At 36.9% G+C, this 17,527-nt stretch overlaps 1 protein-coding gene and 1 long non-coding RNA gene across 2 annotated transcripts in view; one reads left to right on the top strand and one right to left on the bottom strand.

Moving 5' to 3' along the window:
- The window catches only part of st8sia3 (ST8 alpha-N-acetyl-neuraminide alpha-2,8-sialyltransferase 3), a 17,783-nt gene extending 9,541 nt beyond the window's left edge, over nt 1-8,242 (bottom strand). Inside the window, exons 1-4 of the mRNA XM_088435475.1 lie at nt 8,104-8,242; nt 7,648-7,884; nt 1,656-1,685; nt 118-237 (exon numbers count right to left, since the gene is read on the bottom strand). Of these exons, the coding sequence (XP_088291601.1) occupies nt 118-237; nt 1,656-1,685; nt 7,648-7,811 (314 nt within the window). The 5' untranslated portion in view covers nt 7,812-7,884; nt 8,104-8,242. The remainder of the gene's footprint in view (nt 1-117; nt 238-1,655; nt 1,686-7,647; nt 7,885-8,103) is intronic.
- Nucleotides 7,438-17,298, top strand: LOC148411451 (uncharacterized). The gene is made up of 3 exons (XR_015868010.1): nt 7,438-7,979; nt 11,080-11,209; nt 16,332-17,298. It is a non-coding gene; the product is annotated as an uncharacterized LOC148411451 (long non-coding RNA).
- Nucleotides 17,299-17,527: the final 229 nt, after the last annotated feature.

The following is a 17,527-nucleotide window of genomic DNA, read 5'->3' as shown; positions in this document are numbered from 1 at the left end:
TCACAGTTGTTCTTGAATAAACATCTTCTAAAAATTGTCAATATTTTTCTCAAAAACTGGAATATTGTATCACAAAAATTATTGCTACTATTGTTTCTCAAAAACACACATGCATACCTCTGTTGGATAAAAGCTGTGCTGTTATATCTCCATTTAGAGGAATTCTTCAAGTCTTCGTTAAGAGCATTGGTTAGTGGCGTGAAGGCTGGATCGAGATACTTCAGTGCCAACTGGGAGCTACAAAGGCAGGGGAGAAAAAGGGGAAAGTAGTCAATCAAATTAGATTTTACATATATATTAATCGTTTGAAGTTAACTGGCCTTCTAACCATGTTTGGCGGCATGATCTACTACTGTCAAGTAGGCCTGGGCAATAGAGTATATAGCTCTTTTAGATCAACTAGAATTTTTGGTACAGATGATTTTAAAAACAATAAAATCGATTCGCTCCTTGCCTGTGGCTGCACCGCATTTCACACTCATGAGCTTCCGTAGCTTTCGCTTCTCTCATATTTCCTTCACGCTAAACATGGCACAACATGGCTACAACTAAAGAAAGCAAACCATTTTTTAATCTTTAACGTTTCTTCTATTGTATTTGTATTTATTTAATATGCACTTATCACGTTCTAAATTTTATTGTACACCTGCTACACAACACAAAGGCATTCTATTCTATTCTATTCTATTTTAAAGGTGCTTATTTCATATGTACTCATATTCCACCCGAGCAGCAATAAGCATGACCACTGACTAACAACGAACCTTGGTGCAATAATACAAACAGGTCCACAAACTCCACCTGATCAATGTACTTGTTTGATTGGTTGACGAACGAGTGGAAAGAAAAGACAAAAGACTTTTACAAGTCAGAAATGGACCACTTTAATGAATGTGTTTTAATGTGTTGCCTCAAAATTGCTTTGAAAATTGGAAATGCAAAATGACAACCTCTAAACATATTTGTAAATGTTAGTTTGTCTTTGTTTAGCTGTCGACTGGTGACCATTCCAGGTTGAACTGTTTTTCTTCTAAAGTTTGTGTGGCTAGGATTTCAGCTTGACCACGAATCTAATAAGAACATGTGCCATCGAAAAGGACTTTATTTGCCCCCTCAGCACTTTGATACGTTTAATATGGCAAAGTGGTTGTTGTAAAGGTTTATAAGGAATTTATAGCTACTTTCTTTGGTGTAGTTTTCACACTTCTTTATGTTGTGTAGTAGGGCTGCACAAATAATCCAATTTTAATCGCGATAACGATATTGGCTGCCACGATTAATTAAACTGATCCTCTGCGATATTAACATTTAAAAAGCCCGCTACTGTACGTGTCCAATCAAGCACTTTCAGTCATCCTACCACCAGGGGACAAACGCAAGGTTAAAACTCGATTAAGCTTATGAACTGGCAAGCGAGAAAATCATGCAGCAGCGGCTACAGAGAGTGTGGGACTTGATAACAACACTAAATTGGCTTTGTGGATCATAAATTGAAGAGATTGAACACTAGATTAACTCAAATTAAAAAAAAAAAAAATCACGCTTCAACTATGACTAATTAATTGATTGCAATTAGTCTGACACTCCAACTAACAATGTGTATCATTGGAGGTGTAGGTCCCAATGAAGTGTATGATGTGGCTGACTGTACTCACCTGAGGTCAGGTTTGCGAGGCGGCCTTTCGCTGCAGAGGGAATATGACGAAAAATACAAATTCAGTCAGTAAAATGCAAACATTTTGGCAAACGAATCATATTTAACCCTTGTGGCTTCATGTTACAAATAATGCAAATTATTTTTTTTATGTTATAAAAGAATCAATGGAAAAAAAAACACTAGGGAGCTGAGATTTCATTAAAACGTACATTTTCAAAATGCAACAATTCTGACAATTCTATTTGATGGACGTGCAAGGTTTTGTGTACAAAATTAATCATTGTCCAAATTTCGGACCATATAAAACCATTATAGTTACAATTTTTTTTAGCTGCATTTTAATCGGATTCATTCAATTGATTTTCCGGCAATGTTTGCAACATTCCGTTGAGGGGTGGTCAAACTATGTCACCAAACAAAAAATTATTTGTTGACTTGTGTTTCACCTCAAGACAGCAGGTGGCGGTAGAGACAGGTTAATGGCTATCGCGTAAAGTGTCATCATCACTCCACAGGGTGTTAATAAATTTAACCTATATATGTACGGATAGAATTGATGCCACTGAACAATTCGAGTGGTTGAAGGAAAAAATATTCATGAATAACTTTAATTATGACACCTTTAAAACCATTTACAAAAAAAAAATATGAAACAATGCAATGTGTATAGTTTGCAAAGTGTGTGCACAAAGCTTAAGCATGTTTTCAATGACAATTTCAAGTTCAAGTGTATTAATAGGAATAAATCAACTATTGCACCTTTACATCCAAGTGCTATCAAGTAGGCTTTTAAGCAATCAACCCTCAATTCTCTGGATCCATAAAACACAGTGCATGCTATAGTATAACAGCAGAGATTGATGGCTAAAATGTAGTTGAGTCCCATGAAACAGTACCAGCCCAAATTTCTGAGTTGTGCAAGATCACAAAAGGAAATGGGACTGTTTGTCCACCATCCACCAAAAGACCTTCAAGTCTAACTCACTCAAAGCATAACCTTGGCCCACTGTGACAGCCAAGCGAGAAGGAAAATGATTACAGCAGGAGGGAAATGAATGGAGTGCTTGTACTGTAAATCAGAGTCAAGGGCAGTTTGCTGACTTCCAAAACCTTTGCTAGATCAACTGTGTTTTAGCATCACACTCTTGATCGCACATGAAGGATTCCCATGGATGTGGACTCTAATGGCCCTGCTGAACCCTACCAAATGTCAATACAGTTCCTCTTAGGACAGCAGAGTCTTGAATCTGAGTATAGGTAACACACATAACGTACAGTATTTTTCGGACTATAAGCCGCAACTTTTTCCTCATGATTTGAGCCCTGCTGTTTATAGTCCAGTGCGGCTTATCTGCACAAAGCAAATGTGTGTGCAAGGAGTCAGTTTATGGAATAACTACAGTATGTAATAGAACCGAAAAGTTGTGGGTTAAAAATATTTTTTAAAAATGTCTAAATTGAATAAGATCGTGTATAAAAGTTTATGACATGTACATTTGATATATGGCATACAGTATATATGATAGTGTTTATAAATTTATGATTGTATATATTATCTATTTGCAGTGTGTGCAATGTTCACTAAAATAATCTATCAATTAAATAATGGTAGACAGATTGCTATCAAAGTAATGATTTAGAGTTTGAACTGCTGCTATTTAACTCTGCAGTATTCTGTTGGTTATATCCATGCATCCATTTTCTATAAATATAACGTTGGGACTTAATATGCAGGCATGTTCAGTCTGTAAAAGAGAGGATGTTGCAGTTGGTAGACAATTAAAAAATATACAAAGAAAATGTAAAAGTTCATATTACCACCATATATACCTGCATCTTATAGTCCAGTGTGCCTTGTCCGTGGCAAAATATATATTTTTTGCTTAATTTTTACTGCTGTGGCATATATACCGGTGCGGCTTATAGTCTGGAAAATACGATAATTAAGAAAATGTAAAAACCTAAAAAGGCTTTGGAATAGCTATATTGTAAAAAGTCCTGTCTTATTTCCTCAATTAAGAGAATCTGCTTTGGAAAGACAATGCCATTCTTCAGATATTTTGTATATAAAGTTCATTGGCTCAGTAAAGTCAACTAATTTTTTTAGCAGTTGCAATATAATGTTAACGCTGCCAATGATATTATGCGGTTTTGAGTCTAGACTCTAGGCCAGGAATTCCCAACCTTTTTATCACCATGGATCGGTCAAAGTTTGAGATTTTTATTGTGTATAAAAGGCACGTAAAATATGAATTCACCATTATGGCAAACTAATGGGGGCCCTCAGCTTGTTTCTGTCTTCACACAGATGTGATGTGATCAAAAATACTTTTGAGGCTGCCGCCATTTGCGAGCTCATCTGGTTTGATCACAAACAGGTATAAAATCTATTCCTTGTCAGTTTGTGGGTCCTTCTTGGATGAAGTAATGCTCAAAGTCCTTACAGCGAGAAGTCATTTTTTCAAGTGGGACTCTTGGTATTGCCTGTTAAAATATTTCTCTTTCTTTGACGTTGTAGGCACGTCAACTGTCCCCCTTCTCAAAGATGTCTGTTTCTCAGTCATTTACCGGTATTCGTGAGCATTATAACAACTTTATTCACTATCACTTGTGTTATTTTGAAATGGCCGTTGTCACGTTATCGGAAACCAACTGTAGCAGATGGAGTCATGGTCACACGAGGATGAAAATCTCGCGAGAGCGAGCACAAGACAGTTTGCTAATGGCTGTAGTAACAAAGTACAACTCCATAAAAACATACGGTGGCATTAGAAAACTGAAAATATAAAATTGACAGGGACGAAATAGATTCCAAAAAAGCGTACAATAAGTGTACATCTTGACAACCCTGTGACAAGTCTATGTGAAATTTGTGAACATGAAATGCAAGCATTTTTTTTCCAAAATTAAGAGTAAAATAATTGGAACAGGAACACACATTATTGCTAGATTGTTCAGTCGTGAGTAATTTGCAAAATGTCTGGAATTCTTTATTATAAGTAGATCTGATATTTGATTTGATATGATATGATATGATATGATATGATATGATATGATATGATATGATATGATATGATATGATATACCACTGTCTCCAAATGTAGTTCCAAAGTTTAATAGGTCAGATTTGGATGATATGATATGATATGATACGATATGATATGATATGATATGATATCCCATTGTCTCCAAATGTAGTTCCGAAGTTTAATGTATCAGATTTGAATGGTACAGCATGCTGTTTGTTTGTTTTTTTTTTAATTTCAAAGAAAAAAAAAAGAAAAAAAAAAGCTTTTTGTTGGTTAGGATGTAGTTGATTGCAAAAATATTTCACAGGTGCGACATGAAAAAAGATGACGAACCACAGACAACCGTGGGAACGCTTTCACAATCTAAATCCCATTATTAAATATAAGTTTGTTGCTGAGGGCATGCCGATCCATCTTATTTATTTATTTACTTTAAGTAGGCATGCATATCACAATGACTGAGGTGAATTTTATACTTCAGTTCTGTGTCAGCACAATACTCTGTGACCTTCTCTCGGGCAACTATGGGTAGCCTTGAATATAGCAAGGAACAAAGTACAGTATATCAAGTAGATCCATTCTTTTGGGTTCATTAAATAAACACACAGACAACATTTTTAGTATCCTTCCATTTATGAAAGATAAACTTAGTACGGTCATTGAGAAAACTTGAAACTGTAAGAACTTATGCCAAATATTTTTTTCTTTACTGAAAATGAAATACTTTCTTTCATCACAATTGATAGCAGTTATATTTTTATCAGTGGGACAACACCGCAAAACTCTTTCCTCCATCTAACCATAAATAACAGTCATTCTGTGGGAAGCACTCAAATGACTTCAGGAAGCGGTACAAGAGTCAAAAGGGATGTGAGATGAAGTGCCAGATGTTTTCCTTCAGGCTGACATACACACTCTAATGTGCCAAATTTAGCCAAGTTAATCAGTGACCTTATTAAACCTTATTACAAATATGGCCGCCAATTCGCACCACCCATGACAATAAGCCCACTGCACTGCATATTGACTACAAAATCTATCATTAAATGCTACAAATTTACCAAAACTAAATTTGTCATCGGACACACAATTGAAGGGTCTACACAAATAATTAAAATAGTAATGACATAGTAAACCTTAAATTTAAGCCAACCTAGTATTATTAGGCATAGGAGAAGACACAAAACTCAGAAAATTGAGTCCACAAGAATGAGATTTTTGCCTCATTTGTCATATTAAATAATGCCTTACACAAATTTTCAAATTTTTCCTGGGAAAAAAAATGAGCATGCACATATAAACATAAAAAGCAGTCACTATTGTTGACAGGCTCATTTTTCAACTCCCAACCACTTATGACACGCTACCAGAAATATGCTATGACTAATACTGTGAGAATTATGTTGAAGAAAATGACCCAAAATGGTTAAAATTCTGCTCAAGGTCTTGAATCAGTTTTCAAAGTCAACATGTTTTCACGTGATCTGCCTCTGTCATTGATTTTTGTTTATCACCAATGGGTCTTGAGTAGGAGAACATGTCGGCCCCAGGCACCATGTTGGAAAGTTACCATTGATGGGACGCTATAATTTTCTAGCAATATGATCATATGAAAATGTTAACACTGGCAAAGGTCAATAGAAGTGGTGTATATAGAAGTATTTCTGGTTTTTAATAATTGATCAGTGTCTTTTCTTAGTAAATATCTATAATTATTAATTAAATATGAGTAAAGCTAATCAAGTAAACATGTTATTTCGAACATGCATATCAAAGCAATAGCCCTTTGCATTCATCCAAGAGGTAGCTTTCATTTTGGTTCACTGCAAGACATTCACTTTACATGTGTGCATTTATAACCTAGCTGTCAGTAAGCTAGGCTATGTGACGAGCGCTGAGGCTGCCCATTCAAGGGCGTGTCACAGAGGAGTCATGCTCCAATTTGGATTCAAGAATTTTGTTTTTGATGAAACCATGAAAAAAAAACAATTGCAATATTAATATTTCGCAAATCAAGGATATGAGATCTCACCTATGCACATGTACCTTCAATGGTCAAACATCCTGTAAGTAAGCTAGCAGTGTGAACCATGAAGCTACAAAGTAACTCAACAATTTAGCTAATCAATAGCTGATCAAAACAACATCAGGACAGTTGTGCAAATACATAAGAAGACATAGTGATATATTACCCAATGCTAACACTCTTCATACCATATTTGGTGTGGCAGGGTCCCTGCGAACTAATGTACATGAACTTGAGTGTACCTCATGAAATGTCAAACCACAAATTGCACAACATCAACGTCAATCACCCGTTTAAACGCATACATTGATTTGGGAAACAGATTGATACTAAAAACAACTTCATTTTTTAGATTTTAAATATAAAAATTTTGATATACATTTATTCCTATAAACAGTACAACATATCAATATTTACTGACACATTAACAGCAAAGATACATTTAGTGTTGTAATCTCTCATCAAGTATTTGTAAATATAAATTTTAATAAGCGTACACATTTCATAATGTTGAAATTTTAGATGTAATTGTAGTTTTTATATCATTTAGCTCTACATTATATTTTAACTGAGCAAGATTCTGAGCTAAATAATATTTTGTTTGAACTTTGTAAAGACTTGACTCAATCACACTAACCTGAGGCTTGAGGGTTTCGAAAGCCACTTGAGGCTTGCTTGTGACTTAAACATATTTTACTTACTCCCACCTCTGTTTCAACGCACATTACTACCCGTTTGGAAGGGTCTAATTCATTAGAGATGATGACTGGTACAGCATTGTCATGTGCCTGCAGCCAGGCCTAAAATGAAGACTGCACTGGGCCCCACACCATGGGGTACTATGGTTAATGAATTAGCATCCACAGCCACAATGTCCTCAACGAAACAATCTAAATACAAGCCATAAATGCAAAAGCATCCTTGCTGGAACTCACCGATAGCCAGCGTGGAACATGTACATCCTAGGCCCCCCGTTCGGTCCATATCTGGGGGTTCCGAGGAGGAAGTCCTTCTTAATGGAGACGTAGCTGATGAGCGACAGAATGAGCAGCGCCACGCTGAACATGACGAGCCCCAAGGCGCTAGCGATGCGCACCATCCTGTCGCGGCGTCAGTGGCTGGCCAAGCCCGGCACGAGGATGCAATCGAGGCAGGATGAGAGCGGAGGAGACCTGGAAACGAAGAGCATCGCCGAGGTAGGAAGAAGAAAAAAAAAACGACGCGGTGTTAGCGACTGAGAGCGAGCAAGAACGTCATATCGGACCAGGTGAGCTACGTCCTTAAAAGAATAAAATAAAACAAAACAAAAACGATTTCATACGCTATATACGAGATGTGGAGTCTTTTGCGAATGGAAAAAAAAAAGAACAAAAAATATAGTCCCGAATAACCTGCTTGCGGTGAAACCAATCGACAACAGTGTCCCTTCAGAATCATCCTCCGAGTCTTGCACTTCCTGGTCTCTGTTATGAAGACAGCGTAAGCTTTAAAAAAAGATGCGGCTCTATTGCCACTCTAATTACATAAACAGCATCCTTATGCTAGGCGGAGCTCTGTCTTCTGCACGTAGGAGGTTGCAGGGATGCTCACCGCCTCAGGACCCTTCTTAGGTACATCTTACATAAGCAAGATTCTATTTGGTTGAACATTTATTGTATAGTATACAAATAAGCAAGGGTGGCAGACGTACTCACACAATGTACCGAATTAGAGGGACATATTTAGTAATTGTGACAATTGGTAAAACTTGTTACACTTTTACTTTTGTAAAGGTTACATACTGTTGTACATACTCTGAAAAAAGAACAAAAACAATATGTCCAAATCAACATGTAATGTCCCATTTTTTAATTAAGCATAAGAAAAAACACTGGTATGCACTTAAAATAGTTCACATCTAAGCCCTCATTAGTCTTAACGTAAAATACACACACATGCTCACGCACACACACACAATCCAAAGTGTTTACATTACACATTAGCTGTACAATATGGGCACAAATCCAGTTATTTAATTCTGTGAGGAAGCTAGGTCAACACATTTTGGTCAATTAGCTAATATGGGCATTTAGGAAAAGGGCAGTTTGCGCCATTGTGGGTGTGAACACCATCAACCAATCGCCACTAATCAAAGCTCCTCTCAGCTCGCTAACCTGTGCTGCTCTGTGCAATAATATTAATGTGTTCAATTAGTCGATTTATACAAAAAAATATAGACACGTTCATATATACCCATTTTTGCCATATTCCCACAATGACTGAAATGCATCTGCCTTCCAAACACATGTCTACCTACCTCAGAATCTTTGCATAGAGGTAGTGTTGGGTAAGTTACTTCAAAGCTGTAACAGATTATTTATTACTGTTATTTCAAAGTAATTTGTTACATTACAATATTACTGTATTTGAAATGTAATGTATTACACCACTATTGCATTACACTTAAAGTACTTTCACCACCATAACTGGAAATATGGATTCACCATTCTAAATGTAGCTCATTATGTTTATTATACATCCAGTGAAAGGTTGGCTTGAGTCTAAATCCTGTACAAATCATTTCATCTATACAGTATTGTAAACCTTTAAAGACATTTTGCATTTGCATCCCTTTTTTTACTTAGCTTCAAAAGCATACTGATGCTTTGTTTATACCGTAGGCGAAAACAGTTAGTGCATTTCACAATTTCAATGTTAATATTCAAATTCAAGATCAGTTGGCTAAGTTAGAGACATATGTTCCGAAAACAGATGGTTTCGGTTGGGCTAACTTTAGCAGCAAGCCTACATCATTGTTATTTTGTATCATCTTTATACACATTGACCAGAACTATTTTACGACCATTATTAACAGCAATTGTGCAGTGAAAATGAGTGTTATCTTACCTTGTCATTATTGCTAGTTGTGACAAGGATCTTGCTGACGGTTTCAAAATGTTCTTCTCACCTCTTGATGTCGAAGTATCATCCTTCAGCGAGAGAGCGTAATCCTCCGTGTGTTTTCTATTCGCTAATTTCACGTTACCATGGCCCCGCTCTAAAAAGTTTGTCAAATTACTGGTCCTATTTGGCAAAGTGGACAGTATTTTAGGTGCACCTACCGATATTTGTCTTGTCTTTATCTCTACCAAACTGAAATTAACTAATGGATGATGATTTAAAATGGTGTCCGAAACAAAAGGCTGCGCTATGTTTATATATGTACTTGACCCAAGCTTTGATTAAACAGACACATCTCTGTACTTCTTGAAGTCTTTACTGTGCGCTCATATTTCCCATTTTCCCATTTTTATTTTCTGTACTTTGGATTTTTGACATTTTGTAAAATAATCTGTAATTAAATATAAGACACACACAAAAAAGTCTGCTCTTTTGCTTGATAGTTTTATAACACTTTTGTTGCTTTCAACAAAAACAAGGAATGCAGACACCAAGTGGCATAAAGACATCAGATAGACAGGCTGTCACGGCTGCTGACATTTCATCAGTGACCTTTCTGCTGGTCTTAGTGCTGGATTGAGCCTACACACACATGTACACGTCTAAAGGCTTTGTAAATCCTGTCAAACAGACACACAGATTAAGATCCTGATTTCTAATATCTCTCATCTTATGTTTTCCACTCGTCCAATAACAGTTGTTTGGCTTTTAGTGCCATTTTTAATGTTCTCAAGTGGAAACACAACAAGAAAGAATTCATAAAGACTTGCAACCTCACACTACAGTTACCCAGCTACTATTGCATACATATCAAGTGAAAAATAGGCTGTTGCACTCATTTTAATCTTACAATTTCTCCTAAAATGTCAGAATGTTAACTAGAGCAACTGCAATGGAAATATATCCAATTAAACTATAGATTTTGTGGTGGCCCACAAGAGAGAATTGTTAATTGTACCTTTAAAGGAGAGGTCAAGTCAAACATTATCGATATAATATTGTGTTTTATGCACCCCTGTGAGTAAAAACATGGTTTTCTGATTAATATTGTGTTTGTGGAAAATGAATTCAACTGCAAATTTCACCCATTTCCATTCATCTCCGAGGGAGGCCATTTACAGGAACTAAAAATGACATCACAGTAACTTATGTCTCAAGTAGCGATTGCCATGGCTCACATGTTTAGTCATGTGATGTTAACAGGTCACTTAGGGAGCCTGTCAGAATTTGAGTTATTAGCTTTTGTTTTGCATTTCAATGAATAAAATGAATAGTTTTTCAAAATTATATTTAGTGAGATATTTCTTTATCATTAACTATATAACCCAAAAGACCCATTTATATCACTGTACTTTTTTATTTTCGTGGTGTTCTTGCCACACTTTATGCAACTAACAACTATCTGTATTGTTTCCCTTCATACTTAGGTCATTAGAGATCTTTGCAGTGTGTGAACATGAACCCTCACTCACACTGTGCCCAAGGTCACCGGATTTCATGATTTCATGATTCATCATCCCAACCTCAAGATTGAATCTGTTCCGTTCTGAAGATGAGGTGTGTGTTTATTTGTGTGTGCATAAAATGTGTTTGTGTGTGTGAGAGAGAAAGAGAGCAGGAGAGAGAGAGAGAGAGGGAGTGATGGAAGGGGAGAAAGTCCACGGTTTAAGTGTGTAAAGGGGACGAGCTGAGGCGCTTTCTCATATCCATTGTATTGCTGTCATGAGTGAGAACAACAATCTGCATCACTCAGTTTAGACAGCGCAAAGCAGACATACACATTGAAATACTACCACTACTACTACTAGTTCTACTACTACTACTACTACTACTACTACTACTACTACTACTACTACTAATAATAATAATAATAATAATAATAATAATAATAATAATTATTATTATTATTATTATAAATAGAAATTACATTTAGGAAAACAATTGTACTAGGGATGAGATTAACATTTTAAACTTGGAACGGTTTGAATTGGTCAAAAAAAAAACGAAGGCGGGAAATGTTGGAATGTGTTAACGTATAAAAGGTAAAACTGAAAAAAGTACAAGTAGTTGAAGGATGAGAAACTGGAAAAAGAGAGCGCGTGAGAGAAAGACAGTGAGAAGGAGTGTGAGAAGAGAAAAAGAGAGGAGAGAAAGAGTTCCCTGAGAGAGCAGCGCAAGAGAAAGGAAGACGGAAGGACAGAAGGAAGAAGAATTGAAAGAAGTGAGAAAGGGAGGGAGAAAAGAGAAAGGGAGGGGTAAAGAAAGAGTGCATGAGAGAGAGAAGAGGGAGAAAGAGTGAAAGACAGATAGAAAGTGTGGATGAGAGTGAGGGAGGGGGAGAGAACGAGTGTGTGAGAGGGGAGCGAGCGAGACAGAGAGAAAGTGGTGGAGGGACGGGGAAGAGAAAAAAGTATACTGTATGTTTGATAGAGGGACAAGAGTAAGGGAGTGAAAGAGAGAGCGTGAGAAAAAGAGAGGGAGAAAGAAAACTAGCATGAGGGAGGATGAAGAAGAGAGGAGGAGGAGATAAAGAAAGAGAAATGGTGGGGGGGGGGGTATTATCAAGCCACCCAGTTGACAGATAAGGTGTCGAAGGCACTGGCAAAAGAAGAAGCCGAGGAATGGGGGATGTGCTGAAGAACATAAAGAAAGATTGAAGGAAGGAAAGATGGCAGGAGGAGAGAGAAGATGGCGGGGGGGGGCACAAAGAGATGAGGATAAAGCGCTGGTCACAGCTCACTGATTGGAGTTGCTCTAGCCAATCAATTTGAGCAGGTGCGTGACCACAGCGATCCCGCATCAATCACACACACGTGCACACAAAGGAAGACTCGTTCATTACTGAAGAATTTGGCAAAAGCAGAAAAATCTCAACAAAATACACTCCCTTGCGTATTTGTTTACTTTTTTTTTGATGAATAAATGAATATGAGACATGAGATCATTTCTGGGCCCCTCCAAACAATTTTCCTTGGCAGTGCGCTTCCCAGTGAGGCATTTCCATATCTGATATACTGTATGTATCACAGTTCACAACTGGTCAAAATAGCGGAACAAACCAAAAACAACTTTACATTTTACAGGTGGTCTCCAATTTAATGCATGACATTTTCTGAGGAATCTGAGTCAGTCTCATTTTCCTGTCAATAATGATAGATTGAAGTCCAGGTAGTATTGACTCTGGAAAATTGTGAGACTGATAGATAGAGTGATCCCTCCTTATACTGCAGTCCAAATTTCACAGCCTCATTACATCAGACATTTTTCAAAAATATATATGTCAACGTCATATATTGATAATACCGTAGATGCAGGGATTACAACACTTTACGTCACTGCTTTACGGTAGCGCCTACCCTATCTACTGTCCTAACACTCCCGCGCTGAGTCTAACATGTCTGAACCAGTCTAACAGCCTGTTAATATTTGGTCTTGTTCCACCGCAATAAAGTCTCTTTGGGGGATACCAAAGACTGATCATAACCTAATAACCTCTGATGTGTGGCCAATACTTTTTTTCAGCGAAATTGCAAAACAAAGAGTAAAATGGTCAAAGCAGAATAAACATTTTTACCGTCCAGTAAACAAGATCTGTTTTTGTTTGTTTGTGTGTTTGTTTGTTGGTTTGTTTGATTTTTATCTTTACGGGCCAGAAGTACAATAAAATACACGAAACGACTGCATTGCTTGTCAATTTAATCAATTACAGTAAAAGAACCAAATGTTGCAAGAAGGCCAGTCAGTGCTTCAAAATAAAGTACCCATAACAAATAATAAATGACGTTCACGGCAATGGTGGGCTTTCTTTTGAAATTCCTCCCGGAAGCATGGTAATGGACAACCGTACGCGTGATAATATTTTGCTTCCAGAGAGTGAGCAGTTTCCAAAATGAACAGCAAAGTGATTTTTTTTTCAATTGACATTCTTTTTTTCCTCTTTTCTTTTCCCCTCTATGTCATAGTCAAGCAGTCAACTAACATTACCTTGGTGGTTAACTTCATACAGTGTAAGAGCATTTTGTATGCAAGAGAAGTGGTGGTCTGAGGAATATGGCACTTCTCAATTTTATTTTATAACACAATGATTCAAATGAAATGGCTGCTGCAGTGTGAACTTTGACCCCGCCCTGTTATTTTATTTTATTTTTTTCCTGACTGCGGGCTTCTGTTTGGCCTACGGGTGAGGGCAACTCCTGCTCTCGAGGAAAGATGACCCATGTCTCCCAACTACAGTCATGGCACGGCAAAAGGAACAGACAGCACAGGCCAAGCATGCTTCCTTCCAAAAACCTCCATTCCTGGGAAGAGGTTGTAAAAAGCAGTATGGTGGCATTTGGTGTGGCTCGTGATGGTAGGGAGAGTAAGCAGCCGCCCACCACGCTCTGGCTCACTGTATGTTGTGTGTTGTAAAAGAAAATAAAGTTTGTACCCCAGAAAGATCCCTAGGCATGGGGGAAGAAGGGTAGGTAAGGTTTTAGTCAACACATTTCATATCAATATCATATCAAACAATATCAGTCGAGGCAAATCCTACTTACAGCATTGACATATTGACCATTAACCACGACAAATGAGGGATTACTGTATCTCATCAAGAAAATGCCATGCATTGAAAGGAGAGAAAATGAATGGTCACATGAGCCCCAAAATGTGAATAACGCACCTCCAACCTCTTACAAAATACCGGCGGTGTTGTGCCAGAATGCCATGTCACAACTTGAGTGAAAATTCTAGACTGCTCCGTGTTAAAGCATGTTTTCCTACAAGGGACCATTGGTGCATTAGACCCATGTTATAGATTGGATGAAGGATAGCTGACAGCTGGGATTTTAAACAGGATTATAAAACCCTGGGGCTGATGTGATCTGGGCTTGCAGCCCTCCCCTCCCGAGCTGTAGCCTCAGATTTCGATCTTAATCAACGTGATTCTGATTTGGTTTTCAACTTCTTCTGTCACATGAATAGTTATTAAGCGGAAAAAAAGTTCAAATTGGTACATGTTAATGTACAGTCATCCACAAGCAACCTTATTGTCCTGCTTACATATTCATAGACAACACAGCCATCTTATTTTTACATACAAAGGAGAAAATGCTTTCAACAAACATCATGACAAACATCACCAGCACTTTTGCATGAGGTACAAGTAATGAGAAAACTACCGTATTTTCCATACTATAAGGCGTACCTAAAAGCCTTCATTTTTTAAAAAAGCTGATGGTGCGCCTTATAATCAGGTGCACCTTATATATGGATCAATATTGAGATTGGGATTCGTAGATGGGGAATGAAGTGATAAAGTAAGCTTTACCTGTTTCTTTTGTGTGTTTACAGTTTAACAAGGTTGGTCATATTGATATTGAGTTATTAGGCTATTGAGAGGTTAGAGTTATTATTTTAGTTATTATTGTTATTACTTTGAGTATAACTATATTGTGATTGAAAACGTTTTAAAATATGTCATTAATTGAGGGTGCTCCTTATAATCCGGTGCGCCTTATAGATGGAAAAAGTTTTAAAATATGTCATTAATTGGGGGTGCGCCTTATAATCCGGTGCGCCTTATAGTGCGGAAAATACGGTACTATGAAATTTCTAGCCTGCTAACAAATAAATAATGTCAAACAACTTGTGTCTTTGGACTTCAGTGACAAGTAGAGGTCATAAAAGACGGTATTATTAGAATTTTCTTTCTAGTATATTAGTAACAACATTCATTGTTTCATGTGTTGTATTGCATGAAAAAAAGCCCCCGTCTGTCTTTTGTCTGTCTCCTTCATTACTCCCGAGGCTCACAGACGTCAGAAGTCGACTGTTTCACTGATCAGTCTGTCTCTAAACACTATTGATCTTGGCCTGATATGAACTGCCATTCATTTGATCTGTTTGGATGACTTCAGCCCATACAAAATAAACACTATAAAATATGACATGAGGTACATAGCCCATTTTATTTAGCCACACCATAAATTATATTACTCCTAACTAATATTGATTGGCATACACACTTAAAATGTGTATTAAAAATTATAATTATAAAACCACTTCTATTATTTTTATTATTTCACTCATTTACACTCACTTTCGAGTCTTCACTGAACCAAATGCACATTTTTTTTTTTGAGAATATGGAAGCGTAGTGGGCAGGGCAAACCTATAGACCTTACGTGCAAGGGGAAAATATACAAATTAGACAGAAAAGCTGCATCTGATTCGAACCCTCAACTGTGAGGTGGAAACGCTGATCACAACAATACAATAATTATTAGTACTGTACTGTATTTAGTAGAATGTTAACAGATCAAGAACTGCACAGCTGTGAACTAAAAGTCACCTCAGGTCATAAAGCATTATCCGCATCATAAGGCCGACTGCAGTAATACCATGTGCTGTTATCTTGGTAAAGGACGCTAACTATGAAGGATCTAATTTATCTAATTATTATCTCATTATCAAGTAGGCGACATTTAGTATATGTTGTGGTAAGAATTTTGCTGTTTCAGTGTTCACACGAAAATCACATCATAAAAAAACTACAGAATACTCCAGCAATTTTGATGTTCAGTACCATCATTTTCTAAAAACAACCTTGCATCGTTTATTATAGCAACATAATTTTTACGGGAACGGTAGCCTGTGTACTGTACTTTGTATTTTTTTTCTCTTCTTTTTTTTTAAGAGTGTGCTGCTGACCTCACAACTCATCAGACGGAATAAACAAGGACAGTCCGACATGAGAGGCACCCAGACTTCATCTTTGAAAATGAGAATCTGTGATGCTGATTATGGGATGATGAAAGTGAAAATGAAAGTAAATGTGATCAAGGGAGAAGGTGTGATTGACATCGAACGGGAGTTGGGAATATATAGATGAGGGCCTCTAGCACAGGAACATGAGAGAATATGTTCCTCATATTGCTTCATTTCCAATCTATTACCCAGAATCCCTAAAGAAATCTACTGATATAAGATCACATAATCGATCTCAGTTATACTTGAATACATAAAGGATTTAAATTAGATTGAGTGAACAGATATGTCATAAAGAGGAAATAAAAATGTAAGACTGTAACTATAACAATAAAACAATAACTTAAAAAATCAGTGACTTCCAAATTTAGGATAGTTATAGTAAACTACATATAAGATCCAAACAGATATGACAAATGTCAAACTATTCAAATAAATGATTAATAGAGTATTAATAATGTAAACTGTATAACAGCATTCATTTACCAAAAATAGCTGGTGATGACACATGTGCTGTGCTTCATTTTTCAAGAAGTGGCCTGTAACATTACAACCAATATCTATACAAATATTAGTTCATACAACTAACTGTTCACAATGTAATTTAATCATTGACTGTGACTCGGTGACACACAATGCATTGTTTCTTTGCAGGTAAGAAGAAGATTAGCCATCCCTTTCATGAGTGTTTACATTCTGATAACTCCTATCACGGTGGATTCCAGAACAATCGTCAGCACACGACGAATGAAACCTTCTTGTCTGTCTCCACTGATTGTGATTTTGTACCCTGGAATTGGCTGTTTTCATCATTCACCATTAATAATTCTAGAGGTAAATTATGCTCATGACATACCGACTAGGTAAAAGAGGTACATTGATTAAAAATGACATTAACTAGAACTCAAACAAAATGTTGATTATTTATTATCTATGCAATTTGTAAAAAAGCAATTAAAGAACATGATAAAAAAAAATCTATTCTGTTTATCACACATGCTCAAACGGGGTGTTCTCAAGATTGTTTTGGCAAAGACCTTTGCTATGACTCGTTACATTAGCGTCTTTGTTGCTATCGTTCGCTGTGGCTGCACAGCTGGGTGCTTTGCATTTATGGAGTTGGCT

The sequence above is a fragment of the Hippichthys cyanospilos genome, chromosome 15 (assembly GCF_059441005.1).
Source record: "Hippichthys cyanospilos isolate Australia breed blue-spotted pipefish chromosome 15, RoL_Hcya_1.0, whole genome shotgun sequence".
In the NCBI taxonomy this organism is placed as follows: Eukaryota; Metazoa; Chordata; class Actinopteri; order Syngnathiformes; family Syngnathidae; genus Hippichthys; species Hippichthys cyanospilos.
This window is presented reverse-complemented; position numbering and strand designations above follow the sequence as displayed.